We start from the raw sequence: 15,651 nt of genomic DNA, 5'->3' as shown, positions 1-15,651 counted from the left end.
TCTTGCCATACCTGGTGTGGCTCAGTGGATTGACTTCAAGTCTGAAATCCAAAGGGTCACCAGTTCAATTCCCAGTCAGGGCACTTGCCTGGGTTGCAAGCCAGGTCCCCAGTAGGGGGTGCGTGAGAGGCAACCACACACTGATGTTTCTCTCCCTCTCTTTCTCTTTCCCTTCCCCTCTCTCTAAAAATAAGTAAAATCTTTAATTACATATATGTATACATATCCTCTTTTTAAGACTAAATCTATCAAATGTGTAAGATCTACATGAGAAAAGTAATAAAGCTCACCTGGAGCACACAAAAGGAGACCCAAACCAATGGAGCAACACCCCATCTTTCTGAGTGAGAAGAGTCAACATTATAGAGATGTCAGTTCTTATAACATGAACCCCAAAATCCCAAAATTCTGTGCATTTCCAATGAAGTTATCAGTAGCATTATTTCATAAAACAGAGCAAGTACATTCTAGGATTTATATGAAAGATAAAGGGCTCACAGTAAAGAGAATTTTATAGGAAAAAAAGAAGGGATGCTGGCTGTACCAGATATTAAAAAAAAACACCCTAAACTAGAAAGTTACGCCAATGGAAAGAGCAGGCAGAGGGCCACAGCACAGGCAGAGCTGAGGCCAAGGCAGGGGGCACCCAGGGTCTCTCCCCCCTTCAGACCAGTGTCACTCACGACACAGGAACAAAAGGTGCCGCTCCTCGTCCCACACCCAAATGGGGGGCTGAGTCATCTTGCATGTCCCTGGCCAGCAACCCGTTCCAGACAGCAGCTAGACCCTGAGGGGCCCAGGGGACAACAAGAACCTCCCTGACAGGAGGAGAGTGGGAGATGGCTTCGGCACGGCTGCTCACAGCCCTGTCTTCCCTTCCAAGGCCACGGTGTGTTCCCAGAGGCTCCGGGGAGCTGTAGTTCCAGAGCTAGCTGCGTGGCCTGCAGGTCCACCTGCTGGGTGACCAGAGCTGAGTGGCTTCTTACCCGAGAGGATAACACAGTGACGCTCAAGCCGTGATGCAGCTGACATCACGGGTCCATGGGAAGAGGGCGATGGACTGGCTCCTTATGCCACGCACAAAACAAGCAGGAGGACCAAAGTGCTAACCACCAAAAAAAATGGGAAAAAATACTGGAAGGAAACGTGGGAGGACGTTTTGTAATTTGGGGTGGGAAATGCTTTTCTTCAAAGCAAAGACAGAAATTCATACAAAGGAAATGCTTTTGTATGATGAAAGGCACTATTTTATTAATCAAGTTGTCGGTTCAGCAGTAGGCTGGAGGGATGATATAGCATATTAAACACACAATTACTGGATATTGTAGAGAGAATATGAAAGTCGTTTATACAAATTGGAAGACAAAATAATTCAGTAATAAAATGGTTAAATAACGCAAACAAGTCATCTTCAGTAAAAAAGTACAAAGAACCACTAAGCATATAAAAAGCATGTCCAGCCCTGGCTGGTGTGGCTCAGTGGACTGAGTGCCGGCCTGCGAACCAAAGGGTCGCCGGTTCAATTCCTAGTCAGGGAAAGTGCCTGAGTTTTGGGTCAGGTCCCCAGTAGGGGGCATGAAAGAGGCAACCACACCTTAATAGTTCTCTCCCTCCCTTTCTCCCTCCCTTCCCCTTTCTCTAAAAATAAATAGAACCTTTTAAAAAATATAAAAAGATGTCCAGCAAACAATTAAAACGACAATGAGATACCAGATCAGCAGCAAATGGTAAAGATTTATCATCTCAAGGATTGTAACCAAACACTGACCGTCGGTGAGTAAACTGGTGAGGTGCCGGCCGGTAAGTCCTGCCCAGCGATTCAGCTCTGGGAACCATCCAGGGGCGTGAGCACGTGTGACCCAGGGAAGCACAAAGGTTTGTAGCAGGAAAATGCAAGTGCCCGGAGACCACGCCTCGGAGGCCAGTCCCACCGGCCACTCAGGCCCATCGCCCGTGCTGAGCCCGTGGGTGTGCTTGGCCCCCTGCCCTGTGCGCGCACCCTCATCCTGACTGAGAAGTGCCGTGAGCGTCACAAACACACCAGCTCGGACGGGGTCAGGCCAGAAATTCCCATGAGGTCGTCTCTGGGTCCCATTTTGCTCCAGATGTGAGGGAACCCCTGAGCCAGCAGCCCCCAACCCCTCGCCGGTGTCGGTGGGTGGCCCCATCCCTGGGCTGTGGTCAGGTCTGTGGGCCTCTGGCCGGCCAGGCCCGCTTCTCTGGCTTAGACGACAAGGCAGTGGCCAAGGAGACACTGACAGAGCTTGTGGGTGCCCTGGGCATGTGTGGCAGTGCTGGTGGCCAAGCGGGCCATGCCCTCTCCTCTGGCGCCCGGATTCCCAGGGGCCCCTGCTCTTCAGGACGTGAGTTTGGAAGCCCCCGTGCCTGCCCTGGGAACTGGACAGGTGGTGAGGCCTGCAGTGACGAAACCGCTGTGCTGTTGCTATGGGGATGGGGTGGGGGCCTTCTGCCTGCAGCCCGAGTTTTCTGCTTGGCAGCTCTAATGACAGGCGGCCAGCCCCGCTGAGGCCGAGGGCTGCGCAGGGGCCCTGCTCCTGGTTGCCATGGCAGTTCTGGCCCTCCCAGGCGCGGGAGGCCGCGCAGCAGGATGCCCCAGCACACACCTGGTCCCTGCACACCTGGCCACAGCAGGAAGAAGTGTCAGGTGGTGGCTGCGTCCTGGGAAGCAGGTTGGGGTGTGAGACAGTCACCTTCGGCCTAATTACTCCGACGCTGCCTCAGCCACAGGAAGGGACCGGAGATTTTCTGCTGAGATTTTCTGCGCGGAGGCCACCACGCTGCCCAGCTCAGCGCAGCCCGGAGAGAAAACTGACCAGCCCCGGGTCCCGGTGATGGCCCTGGCCTGAGGAGGCCTCTGGGGGGAAGGGCCCCAGTGGTGGCCCCGAAGGCAAGGCTTCAGGCTCGCTGGGGATGATGAAGAGCAGGAGGCTCTGTGACTGAAGCTCCGGCCAGAGAGCAGCCGAAGTGGGCCCTGTTCTCCCAGACGCCAGGGCCGGCGTGACCCCCGGTGTGGAGGAGTCCTGGGACGTTCCTGCCCGGAGCCCTGCTGGGGAACGCGGAGGGGTCCCAGCTCTCACGAGCTGGCCACCGGGCCCGTGCCGGATGACAGTGCCGGGATGGAGAGCGCCATGAAGGAAAAGGTAGCCCTGCCTCCTCTGGCCGCAGAAGCCTCTGGGCCGTGTCCTCGCATTTGGTGGTCGGTTTGGCTCGGGCACGCGCTCGCTGCTCGGAGTCTGCCTGAGGCACAGGCCCCCTGGGGAGACCTGCTGGGCAGGCAGTCCTGGGCACCGGCCTCGCTGGCAGAAAGGGCCTTCCTTCCAGCAGACCAGGCCCCCTCTTTCAGGCTCCAGCCTGTGACCCAGCAGTCAGGCAGCCAGGGGACCTGGGGGGTGACTTCTGCTGGTCGGAGGGTCTGGGGAGGTTAGAGCCTGGGGCAGGACCAGCCGCCGAGCCACAGGACGGTAGCTGACAGACAGGACGGCAGGTGGCAGGTGCCCACACGCCCTCGAAGGAAGCTATGTGCGGAGCCTGGGGGCCGTTCCTCCTGGCGAGGAGCAGAGAGCAGTCACTCTTTGTAAAACAGAGAGAAACCCAGACACCGCCCGAGCCAGCCCTGTGCCACGCAGTGAGCAAGGAGCCTGTGCAGGGCACGGGAGAGGGGCTGGGGCCGGGGTGCAGGGGGCACCAGGGGCGAGGCCTGGCCGCCCCTGCGGCATAACCCCCTCCTCACGTATCGTCCCTCCTCCTTCTGGGAAATGACGTTGTCAGCACAAACCAGGGCTGGCCCGTTCCCGGCAGAGCTGATGACGTCAGGAGAAACCGGCCAGGTGCCCCCAGTGCAGGCAGCCGAGCCCCTGTGCTGTGGCCGCGGGCAGCCACCTGAGGAGAAGCCAGGTGGCACCTGTGGCACAGGCACAGTGACAGCTTGGGGACAGTGCGAGAAGCCTGTGGCGGCCACAGGGAAGCGGTGACGAGCATCGGTCCCCAGGCCCGGCTGGGCCCATGTCCCCTCCTGTTCGTCCCGGGGGACGCAGGGCTCCGCCTGGCGGAGCGTTTCTGCTCCAGAGGCGAGTGGTCTCTGGTCCCGGTTCGAGAGCCAGGCTGGCTGGTCTGGGCCCGGGGGGAGGGAGGCGCACGCCTTGAGGAGGCAACAAAAACCCCAGTTCTCAAGATAATGTTTCAATGCAAATGCTAAAGAACCACAGTTAATGCAAGAAGTTACGAGGAACAGAATACCAAAATGCTAAGGAAAGACAGGGAGCATGGCTGGCTGGTGGCTGCTGCAGCCGAGGGCTGAGGGGCGCCTGGTGGGGGCCCCCCGCCAGTCCCGGGCCAGGGTCCTGCTAGGAATGTGAGCTTCACTGCCCGGACCAGCAGGCCCAGCCCTGGGTCCCCTGGGAAGCGCGACCCGCACCCCGAGACAGCCCTTGACCTGGAGCCGTGTCGGGCTCACACTGTCACAGTTGTCCCAGCAGGCCCTGGCTGCGCCTGCCCTGGGCTCCCAGGAGGGGACGTGTCCTGCTGCTCCCTCTTCCTGGTTCCCCGGTTCCCCTCACCCGAGCTGCCCTTCAGGTGTTACCTGGGGTCACTGTTCTGTGGCCCGCAGGACCGTGTGGCCCCAGGACCATTTCCAGTGGCCTTCTCGTGCAGGTGACAGCCCAGCACAGCTTCCAGGGCTCCCTGGGGGCAGGTCTGCTCCCCCCAACGCTGCCCTGAAACTGGGCCCTGGGGACCCCTTGGAGCCTTGGTCCGAACTTCCCTGACCCTCGAGTGGGCCCAGCGCCCCCTTGAGCACCTGGAGGGCGGGAGACCTGCCGTTGGTCGGGGGTGAGCTGGCCCCAGCGCCAAACGAACCGCCGTGGACCCTGCAGCCTGAACAACAGCTCTGGAGGCTGAAGGCCGCGACCAGGGAGCCTGTGCGGCCCGCCCGGCGCAGGGCCCTCCCGGTTTGCAGGCACCACCTCCGCCTGTGTTGGGGGGGGGGTGGGGCGAGGGGCGCTGGCTTGTTGTTGTCTTGTGAAGATGTCAGTCTCATGGGGGGCCCCCCTCAGGGCTCGTCCACTGGACCGCCTCCCAGAGCCCCACCTCCACGTGCCGGCACACTGGGGTCAAGGCCTGGGCATGAGGATCTGGAGACACGATTCGATCTGGACCGTGGGGCCAGGGCCTAGCCCTGGGGGAGCTGACCTGCCAGCACTCAGGCCCACCGAGGCCCTGACAGAGGAGGAGGAGGAGGCGGCTCAGAGGTGGAAGGAGGCTGCTGCTGGCCCAGCCCCCCTGCGCCTGCAGGGGGCAGCCGACGAGACCCTGTCTGTGGGGGACAGGCTGCCCACAGACGGGTGGCCTGGCACCGGGTCAAGTGTGCACTCAGCGGAGTGGGGCTGGGCGGGGAGGCCGTGGCCCAAGGGAGATCTGCTGGCCGCCTGCATGCCTGCCCTGCAGCGAGGCGCCTCGGAAAGAGCATCACAACCCCAGCTCGGCCCTGGGGACCGGCCCTGAGCTGGAGCTCGGACAGGGGCCAAACCCACGCCACTCCTCCGGCCCGCCCTCGGCCACGCAGGGAGAGCGTCTCTGCAAGCTGCTCTGAAGCCAGCCCCGGGAGAAAGGATGGGGCTGCGCTGCAGCCTGCCCTTGGGGGTCCTGTGAGGGCGGCCGGGGGAGCTCCTCCGTCCCGTCCCGGGACAGAGGGCTGGCCCTGGGGTGGATGCGGGACCTCCCCCTTCAGGGGCGAGGACAGTTCTCTCTTTCTCTCTGTCTCTGTGTGTCAAGCATGGACGCAGAGGGGCCAGGAAGGAGTGGTGAGAAGGTGGTGGCTGGGGCTGCTGGGTTAGGCTCAGGGAGAAACGGAACCTGGTCCCGGAACCGGGTGCGTCCAGATCCACCCGCCAGGCAGGGCGGGGCCTCCCGTCGGCCCCGCCTCCCGGTCCCGGCGCGGCGTCCAGAGTCTTCGAGACCCCGGCCGAGGCAGTTTGCCTGCGCGGCCCGGTCCAGAGCTGAGAGCGACCCCCCTCCCCCCTCGCCGCCTCCCACTGCCGCGGGACTCGGGTGGATGCTCTGCCGAGTGCCAACCTGGAGGCACGCACGTGTGGTTCCCGACTGCAAACAGTCATTTGCTTGTCGTCTCATTAACGAGGCTTTTCCCGCAGCGCGCCGTGGGCCAGACCTTGCTTCGGGCACTCCGTACCCGCGTTTGTAAAAACTATCCGAACGCGGTGCTGCTGGGGGAGGAAGGTTGTGACGTTTACTAACATTTTCTCCATCTGTGTCGATCGAGTTGGAGTTTTCTGTGTCTCCTTGAGTCATAGTGACAATTTGTGTTACTTTGAGAGTCATCCGCTTTCCCCGAACGCGTCAGCGGTGCTGGAGCCGGCCGCAGACACGCCCGCACGAGACCCTCCGCCTGCACGCACGGGCTCCACCCGGGGCTGTCCCCCCGGTGGCTTCTCCCGGGCCCGTTCTTCCTCGGTCAGACCACCGAGTGCTCGCCGCTCCACCGGTCTCTTTAACAACTTTCCGGGTTGTTCGTTGAGTTCACTGTTGTTTTCTGCGTAACTGGCGTCTGCTTTCATCATTCTTGACTATTCTAATTTTCCCTGGGTTGGCTGCAGTTTCTGTGTGTGGGGGTTTGCATCCTGAGTGGACTGCTTTGCTCATCAATGTCCACTTACTTCGTCATGTGCCCACGCCCAGGGGAGGGCGTCCCCGCTCCCGTGGGTCCTGCCGGGCCTGGGCTCCCGTGGTGTCTCTGGGGCTGTCACAGCCACGCGTCAGCCAGGGGGCTGCACCGGGCGCAGACTCCCCTCAGCCCAGACTCCCCGTCAGCCCCCCCAGCTGGGCCCGCCCTCGGCTCACGCCGGGTCCAGGCCACTGCAGACACCCGAGCTCCTGCCGACCGCCAACACCGCCCGCCGTGCCCTCTGTCTGGAGCGCCCCTCTCCACCCGGTCACCTCTCACGCACCGTGGACACCAGGGGGAGTTGAGAATCCCTGTCCTCGGCCTCCAGGAACCCACCCAGTCCTTCCGAGCTCCCCAAGGACTGGAGCATCCGTCCGTCCGTCTGTCTGTGCAGCCGCCTGCTGTCCCTCTGCAGGGCTAAGCTCCTTGAGAACTAAACCCCAGTCCCCTGCGTGCGCTCCCACGGAGCCCAGATCGGGGACCCAAACATTAAATCAATGAGGGCCGGGACCCGCACTAACCTCTACCTTTGCCTGCGGGCGCCACCGTTCCAGGACCCGCTGGGTCGCACAGCGGCACCTCCTGCTTCCCTGTCGGCCCCGCGGGGCCCCGGGCCAGGAGGCCTCGCCGGCAGCCTCGGGGTCCCACCCTCTGTGCCTCAGGGCCTCTCCGCCTCCTACAGCCCCACGGCCCTGGGCCCCTGGGCCAGCAGCCCGCAGAAAGGCGAGGACGGCTGGGCCTGAAAACCGTGTGCTTCCCTTCGTGCGAATTCCACACTTTCGGCTCCCTGCCCAGCAGGCGCGGTTGCCTGGGCCCCGTGCGCCCTGCGTCTGCCGCCTCTGCCGCTCCTGGCCTCCGTCCGACTCCCACCCCCCTGGTCCCCGACACAAGAACACAGCAGACGCGGGCACCGCGGTGCTGGCTTCAGGGCCACCCTGCATCAGCGAGAGGGGTGCCCACGCCGGGCCCAGCTGGGGCCAGGGGCCACAGGCCAGTGGGTGAGGGACGAGCCCCCAGGGACCCCCGCCCCTAGGTCCACTTTCCTTCCCGTGAAATGTGGGGCCTGGTGCTCTGACCAATGTAACCGTGACCCTCCACCCTTCAGAGCCTGGGCTTCGGGGCCTCTGCACAAAAACAGCCGATGAGGCCCGACCCTTGCCTTTTTTTTTATCCTCAACTAAGGACGTGCTTGTTGATTTTTAGAGACAGAAAAAGGGAGGGAGAGGAAGAATAACACCAAAGTGAGAGAGAAACATGAATCAGTTGCCTCCTGCCCACCCCCCACCCCTCACCCCTCACCCCTGGGTTAATGTGCAACCCAGGCATGTGCCCTGACCAGGAATCGAACTGGTGACCTTTCGGTTTATGGGGCGACCCTCCAACCAACTGAGCCACATGGGCCTGGGCCCAACTCTTAGTGGGTTTTCTTGGATTTTTAGACATTACTCCATTAATACACATTCATTGCAGAAAGTGTAGGAGATACAGATAGGCGAAAAGGAAAGTAAAATCACTCCTGTTTCCACCACCGAGATCATCATGACCATCATGTAGCTGTGTGTCCTCCCCTGGCCTCCCCTGGCCTCCCGTGGCCTCCCGTGGCCAGGAGCCCGGGAGGTGCAGCAGGGGCTCTCCCGAGGCTGCAGGTGAGGTGTCGGCCTGGCTGCCTCATCTGCTCCTCCATGGTTCCACTCTTGCCTGGCACGGCAGAGCTGCCCGAGGGTCCCGCGTGTCCTCACGGCCCGGCACCCCCTTCCCCCAGAGTGCAGAACCCGAGAACGGACAAGGCAGACGCCTCCAAGTCACTCCTCACCATTTCTGCAATGTCCTGTTTGCCACACAGGCTTGGCGTGCGCAGCCCAGATTGGGCCGAGAGGGGCTGCACACAGAGGTCTGGCGAGGCCACTGGGCTGTTTTGGGACAGGGACTGATTGTGCCACAGGCGTCCTGAGAGGTGGCCACACTGGCCACCAGCAGGAGAGCCTGGCATTCTGTCAAGCCGCCGTCCCTTGCCTGCTCACTTGGGGACCCCTGCTAATTTCAGCAGGGCTTGTCCCTGGTGAGACCGGTGCCCACCCGGAGGTGTAGGGACACGTTGTTGGCTTGTGAGGCTCCTTCTGCGGAACAGACTCTTAGGGGAGAAACTGCTCCATCCGTGTGAAAGGTGGACAGCAGCTGCAGGGTGCCCTCGGACCGGCGGTTGACTTCGTGTGATCTCTGGGGTCTCCCAGGGACTTTCCGCCCTATGACTTGTAGAGCCGGGGCCTCGCCTACAGTCGGTGGCCTGGCCGTGGACAGGGGAGACTTTTCCAGGGCCCCGATAAGCCCAAGCACACGGCCGCTGGGCGGGCTTCCAGGACAGAGGGCCCGAGGGCTGGGCGTCCGCAGCGAGGGTATCGTGTTTGTGTAGAGCCCTGTGAGCAGCCCTGTTTGGGGGAGATGCTGGGACTCCTTGAGCCTTTCGTGGCCTGGAAGACAGGCAGTGCTGGGCCCCCTGCGCTGAGCCTCCTGTAGAGGGTCCGCTCGGGGCCTGGGGTGTCGTCCCTTCGAACCTGTGAGAGAGACAGGCCCGGGGACCAGGTGGTGGTCCGGGCCGGAGCTGCAGACCACACCTGCTCAGCACCCAGTGGTGTGTGAATCTGTGCGCTTTTCTCGTAAACTTGGTCAGCCCTTCGTGACCCCCCCCCCGGGTCTAAATGTTAAGTTGTGAGGTCTTCCAAGAGCCTCGGTTCCTGAGTCAGGGTCTGCATTCATGGGGAGTGCACTGGGCTGCCGGGAACCGGAGACCCGAACTGTGCCCTCCGGGGTCAGAGTGGAGGTGGGGGTCAGGGCTGACTCCAGACGTCAGGGACACGTGCTCAGGCCTGCCCTGTCCCCCCACCCTGTCCCTCTCCTCGCCCGTCTGCTAACAGGTTTGCCTTCGGCCTCGGCGCCTCGTGGTTGCAGGGCAGCTGCTGCCCCTTGCACGCTCTGCTCCCCAGCGTGGAGGGCGCCGACCTCCTGGAAGGCCCTTTGCTGCTCGCGCCTGTCGTTGGCCATGTCCCCAACTTTAAGCCGACTTGCCAGCACAGCGAGATGGGACAGCCGTGCCTGGCTGAGGTCCCTGGGGCCCGGGAGGGGCTGCCCCTGCCGGCGTAGCTGGGCTGCCTCCCGGCCGGATCCCGGTGTTGGCACCTTGCCCACATGGAGGAGGAGGCCCTCCGCTCTTACCTGAGCACTTTTCCTTGCCTTTTTGGTCCAGATAGCCAGTGAATGAAAGTGGCCATCTCTGCAGGCATGCATGTGCACCCTTGTGCGAAGGGCGTGAGGAGCCACACCTCCGTCCAAGCACCGGAGCAGAGTGAGGCCCCGCCTCCTGGGGGCGCCTGGGCTCGGCCTGCATGCCTGCTTTCCTGCCTCAGGGTCAGCCCCAGGGCAGAGTGACCGGGCCCTTCACAGAGAGGCCAGCCTCCCCTCGCCCTCCACACAGGCTGTCCCGGCCTGGGTTGCACCCACCTCCTGGTTGCACCTTCTACTCTCGCAGCCTCCCACACCTGCCCTCTGCCCTCTGCCCTCAGCCCCGACCCCAAGGTGCACCCGTGAGGCTGCTCCTGGAGCTCTAATTGCTCGGCTGGTTTTCACTGTGAAGGTCTGAAGCAATGGCCACCCTGGCCCAGGGCCCAAGGGTGAAGGAGACCCTCAGTGTGAGTGGGGAGGGCCGATGCTGGTGCCACGGACGCCCTGCGCCCAGCCGTGCCCCTCTCCCTGCGCAGGCGGAGCAGATCCTGGCGGAGTTCCGGCTGCAGGAGGAGGACCTGAAGAAGGTGATGAGGCGGATGCAGAAGGAGATGGCCCGGGGTCTGCGGCTGGAGACTCACGAGGAGGCCAGTGTGAAGATGCTGCCCACCTACGTGCGCTCCACGCCCGAAGGCTCAGGTACTTCAGGGGGCCAGCCGGGCAGCTCCTCAGGTGGGCAGCCGTCCCCCGGCCCTCCCAGCGGCCCTGTCCCCAGCAGCCCCCAGACAGGCCCCCAGTGGCCGGGCCGCAGACAGCCTGCAGGCTCACGGTGGCCTTGGGAGCCTGGCTTTTCTCATCGGACACCGAGAAGGTGGCTCCCTGTGGTCACCACCCCTCCCCTGAGTCCTGAGTCCTGAGCCATTTCACCAGTTTTTCAGTTGAGCCCTGCACTTGGGGTGACTTCTGTTCAGGGCAGGGGGTTCCCAGGATTTCCCAGTTCACCGTTGACCCCTTGTGCCCTTCCCCTGGTCCTGCAGCCCTGGGGTCTGCCTGCCTTCCCTCCTCGCCCTGTGGGCGCTGCCCCAAGGCTAACAGGCTCCTCCCTGTGGCCGCAGAAGTCGGGGACTTCCTGTCGCTGGACCTGGGCGGCACCAACTTCAGGGTGATGCTGGTGAAGGTGGGCGAGGGCGAGGAGGGCCACTGGAGCGTGAAGACCAAGCACCAGATGTACTGCATCCCCGAGGACGCCATGACGGGCACGGCTGAGATGGTGCGTGGCCTCGGCATTCAGTCAGCACTGGACAGGAGGGGCCACCTGTCCCCCTGAGTGGGGGCTGGCCCTCAGCATCGGCCGGGGTGGGTGGCCAGGACACCTGGAGGCGGCAGAGGACACTCGGGTGCTGGAGGCAAAAGTCGTAGTTACGGCCAGGGAGGAGGCCTCTCAGTCCAAAGCCTGCCGCCAGTGACCCTGTGACGGAGCACAGCTGGGCCGGCGACCAGCCCGTCTGCCCTGTCCCTGGGCCGACCTTGGCAGGTCAGGGGCAGCTCAGGGCCCGAGTCCCCACAGGCAGTGAGACCAGGAGCGAGGGGCTGACCGTAGGCCCTGAGTCGGCCGTCCTGGGGGTTGATGGCTCAGGTCGGGCTCTGGGGCAGGGGTGGGGAGCCGCAGCGGCCCACCGCTGTGGCCATGGCTCTTCCAGCTCTTCGACTACGTTTCCGAGTGCATCTCCGACTTCCTGGACAAGCATCACATGAAGCACAAGAAGCTGCCCTTGGGTTTCACCTTCTCCTTTCCCGTGAGGCACGAAGACATCGACAAGGTGGGGCCCAGGGAGGCGGGGCAGAGGGACGTCAGACCAACGGATGGACGGACAGACGGACAGACAGACGTGCACCCCAGAGAAAGCCACCCGGTGGGAAAGTGCCCTGGGTTCGAACTGTGCCCACCCAGTGCACAGCCCACATTGCGACACTGCGGGAAATGACGCCAGCTGGTGCTCACTGTCTGCCTGGCCTTCTCCATGACACCGCACTGCCCACACCCCCGTCCCAGATCAGGGGGCCGAGCTGGCTGCTGGCCTGGGGAGGCGGCGGTTCGGGGGCTCCAGCCGGGCTCCGGGACTGAGGCCGTGCCCTGCCTTCGAGCTGGCATGCCGGCCTGGCACAGAGACACACACATCAGCCACACACACGTCACACCTGATCCAGCTGCACACACACCCGTCTGTGACACAGACCTCACGGCAGGACAGTGGCGGAGCGACCTCTCTCGCTGGTTTTCGCAGCCCCCGGCCCCGCAGCACACCGAGCACCCGGCGGTTCCCTCACCTGCCGCGGGCGCACTGCAGGAGAGGAGCCCCGGCCTCACCTGGGCAGCTGCCCTCCTGACTGCGCCCTTTCCCTGGGGCCACGTCGCTGGGCTCTGCCAGATGACGCCCTCAGACCTCTGGGACCCGGCCCTGCGGAAGTGCGGGAGGTTGTGGCAGACTCTCTCCAACCCCCTCAGAGCACCGCGAGCCTCAGTTTACTCCCCTGCCCTGTGGCCCCGGGCAGCTCCCTCCCTCCCCCCTGCCCTGGCCCTGGTCAGCAGCCACCAAGGCCCCCCGTCCCCACAGGGCATCCTGCTCAACTGGACCAAGGGCTTCAAGGCCTCGGGAGCGGAAGGGAACAACATCGTGGGGCTCCTGCGAGACGCCATCAAGCGGAGGGGGGTGAGCAGGCACCTGCCCCTGGCTGCCCCGCCCCCACGCCCTCTCCCGGTCCAGGAGGCCAGGGAGGGTCTTGTGGGTGCCCCCTCAGGAAGGGGTCTCAGCCTCCCTTGTTGGGCTGGACCGGCCCAGTGCGGGCTGAATGGAGGCCCCGGCCCCACCGCCGCCGCCTCTGTGCCTCTCGGCAGGACTTCGAGATGGACGTGGTGGCGCTGGTGAACGACACGGTGGCCACGATGATCTCCTGCTACTACGAAGACCGCCAGTGTGAGGTTGGCATGATTGTGGGTAAGGATGCGGGCACACTGGACACGTCTCCCTCGGCCCTCCCAGCTGCCCGGGCAATGGGAGGAGGAGGTGCTACCTACCAGTCCCTCTCAGGGGGGAGCGACAGCCCAGAGAGGTGGACTCACCTACCCAAGGTCGCACAGCAAACTCAGGGCCTGTGTGCGCCTAGGAGAGCCTTCACACTGGGGTGGGAGCCAGGAAGTCGGGGAGGGCGCGGGGGCTCCTGGAGGTGGGGGCCAGCGCAGGGAGAGGCAAGCTGGGGAAGGCGGCCCCTGCCCCCAGCCCCCAGCCCCCAGCCCCCAGGTGTTCTGTCGCTGCCGCCCCCGCCCCTCCCCCACCCCAGGCACCGGCTGCAATGCCTGCTACATGGAGGAAATGCACAACGTGGAGCTGGTGGAAGGGGAGGAGGGCCGCATGTGCGTCAACACCGAGTGGGGCGCCTTCGGGGACGCGGGCGAGCTGGACGAGTTCCTGCTGGAGTACGACCGCGTGGTGGACGAGAGCTCCCTGAACCCCGGCCAACAGCTGTAAGCGCCCCCTGCTGGCGCAGACGGGCAGCCGCACACCACGGGCTTGCGTTTAAGCGGGTCTGGGGAAAAGCACCCTGGCAGTCCCTCCGCGCGCCGGCTTGCCTCTCCCTCCCGCTCACACGCAGGACGTTTCGTCCTCAGAAAGGGGGTCCCGTGGGTAGACAGGCCCGGACCTCCCCCATTCCGACAGGCACAGGAAGGCTTGGAGGCGCGCCCCCGCCTCGTTAACCGGGTTGAACCCGGAGCTCCCCAGGGCGCAGGCCTGCCCACGCTCCCAGAGCGGAGGCAGCGCTTGGCGGAATGCCAGGGGCTCGCAGAACGCAGCTGGTCGGGAATCGGGCTGTCCTTCAGGGCCCGCCTCCTGCGCTAGGCGCCCGCTAATGCCCGCCATCAGCTTTGCCTCTGGCTCCAGAGACCTCCGCTAGGTCGGTAGCAGTCGGTGGGCTTCAGGCCCAAATAGCAGAGGCTCACAGTGGGGCAGGAGGGGTGCAAGGCTCGGGAGCCCTAGTGGGCGCACCCCAGCGTGGTCCCCAACCCTCGGAGGCTTCCCCAACTGTGTAACTGGGAGGTGAGGGCGGCTCCCCATCTCATGGGCCAGGATCCCTATGGACTCAGCCCAGGTCCGGTCGTGAATGGTCTTAGGACTGGGCCGAGGCCCAGCGGTGGAGCCGGGGTGGAGTCGCTAATGTCCAGCTGGTAGAGGCGAGGACGGGCGGGGGTCCAGGTTGGGCACAGCGTCACAGCGCCCCTCGTGGCCCCGCCTCCGCAGGGACCTCCCCGCTGGGGATGACCCGATCACGCTTTGCGCAGGTACGAGAAGCTCATCGGCGGCAAGTACATGGGTGAGCTGGTGCGGCTCGTGCTGCTGAAGCTGGTGGATGAGAACCTGCTCTTCCACGGGGAGGCCTCGGAGCAGCTGCGCACGCGCGGAGCCTTCGAGACGCGCTTTGTGTCGCAGGTGGAGAGGTGCGTGAGGGGCGGGTGGCGGGGGTGGGGTGGCGTCCGGCCCCAGTGGAGCCTGTGCGGCCCCTCCGTGGCTCCCCACCTGCCACGGACAATGTCTCACTCCGTCCACGTAAGAGCCCGGAGGCAGGGCAGGGTCACTCACGTTAGAGCGGAGACCCTGGGCACAGAGAGGAGTGATGACTGGTCACTGCCGGTCCTGGCAGAATGCGATGTGCTCCCCGTCCCCAGTCTGATTCCCCAGCGCTGGCCTGGCTGAGGTGGGCAGGGGTAGGGGACGAGGCCACCGCTGGCGGGGACAGGCCGGCCTGGCCGAGAGGCCCTCCAGCGACGCCTTCCCCTCCGCCCCACAGCGACTCTGGCGACCGCAAGCAGATCTACAACATCCTGCGCACGTTGGGGCTGAGGCCCTCGGCCACGGACTGCGACATCGTGCGCCGCGCCTGCGAGAGCGTGTCCACGCGCGCCGCGCACATGTGCGCCGCGGGGCTGGCAGGCGTCATCAACCGCATGCGCGAGAGCCGCAGCGAGGACGTGATGCGCATCACCGTGGGCGTGGACGGCTCGGTGTACAAGCTGCACCCCAGGTGAGCCCCAGCAGGGGGCGCCCTCCGCCACGTGGGTGTGGGTTCTGAGGGCAGAGCCCCGGCCCAGTCTCCACCCACAAAACACCCGGGGAGACGGGTGCTACCCTGGGTTTCTATCTCCTCTTCCCCGCGGCCAGGCGAAGGGGAGGGGTCCCATAGGCTTGCGCAGCCCTGGAGGGTGGGCCTGCGTGAGGCCTCCTGGGAGCAAAGGGAGGAGGGGCCTCAGCGCTGCTTCCCCCACTCAGCTTCAAGGAGCGGTTCCACGCCAGCGTGCGCAGGCTGACACCCAACTGCGAGATCACCTTCATCCAGTCCGAGGACGGCAGCGGCCGGGGCGCGGCTCTGGTCTCTGCGGTGGCCTGTAAGAAGGCCTGCATGCTGGGCCAGTGACAACAGCAGGGGCCCGGCCAGGAGGCGGCGGTGGCGGCGGCGGCAGCGTCGCTGGGCCTGAGAACCAGGGCACAGCTCCTCCCACCCCCGCTGCCACAGCCGCTGGGATGACCGACCGGATACAGGAAAGGCCCGCAGAGAAGGCCCGCGCCCCAGGCAGGCCGGTGCTCCCTGAGTCTGTGGTGGGATGGCCCTAGGACCCTGACGGGGCTGCGGGCTGCAGGAGCAGGAATGGAGACCCCACGTCTTTGTGGTTCTGCTGGAATCAGCCA

General features: G+C 64.2%; 1 protein-coding gene across 2 annotated transcripts; it reads left to right on the top strand.

Moving 5' to 3' along the window:
• The first annotated feature begins 2,140 nt into the window (after positions 1–2,140).
• Positions 2,141–15,456, top strand: GCK (glucokinase). Of its 2 annotated transcripts, XM_036010348.1 has the most exons (10): positions 2,141–3,161; positions 10,450–10,612; positions 11,029–11,183; positions 11,614–11,733; positions 12,529–12,624; positions 12,810–12,909; positions 13,253–13,436; positions 14,250–14,405; positions 14,756–14,989; positions 15,235–15,456. In XM_036010348.1, exons 1-10 carry the CDS (start codon positions 3,138–3,140, stop codon positions 15,377–15,379), a joined length of 1,377 nt encoding a protein of 458 aa, XP_035866241.1. In that variant the 5' UTR covers positions 2,141–3,137; the 3' UTR covers positions 15,380–15,456. The 2 variants fall into 2 exon arrangements, with proteins under 2 accessions (XP_035866241.1, XP_035866242.1); XM_036010349.1 differs by lacking the exons at positions 2,141–3,161; positions 10,450–10,612; positions 11,029–11,183; positions 11,614–11,733; positions 12,529–12,624 and having other exon boundaries at positions 12,823–12,893.
• The last annotated feature ends 195 nt before the right edge of the window (positions 15,457–15,651 follow it).

Source organism: Phyllostomus discolor, chromosome 10, assembly GCF_004126475.2.
Source record: "Phyllostomus discolor isolate MPI-MPIP mPhyDis1 chromosome 10, mPhyDis1.pri.v3, whole genome shotgun sequence".
NCBI classification, from domain to species: Eukaryota; Metazoa; Chordata; class Mammalia; order Chiroptera; family Phyllostomidae; genus Phyllostomus; species Phyllostomus discolor.
The sequence above is the reverse complement of the archived record's forward strand: the minus strand, read 5'-3'. Positions and strand labels throughout refer to the sequence as shown.

Bases quoted from the DNA above. Each gene is read 5' to 3' on its own strand.
- GCK (XM_036010348.1), top strand. From the start codon at position 3,138: ATGGAGAGCGCCATGAAGGAAAAG. The intron at 3,162-10,449 runs GTAGCCCTGCCT...CTCCCTGCGCAG, and splicing joins AGAGCGCCATGAAGGAAAAG to GCGGAGCAGATCCTGGCGGA. The intron at 14,990-15,234 runs GTGAGCCCCAGC...TCCCCCACTCAG, and splicing joins GTGTACAAGCTGCACCCCAG to CTTCAAGGAGCGGTTCCACG.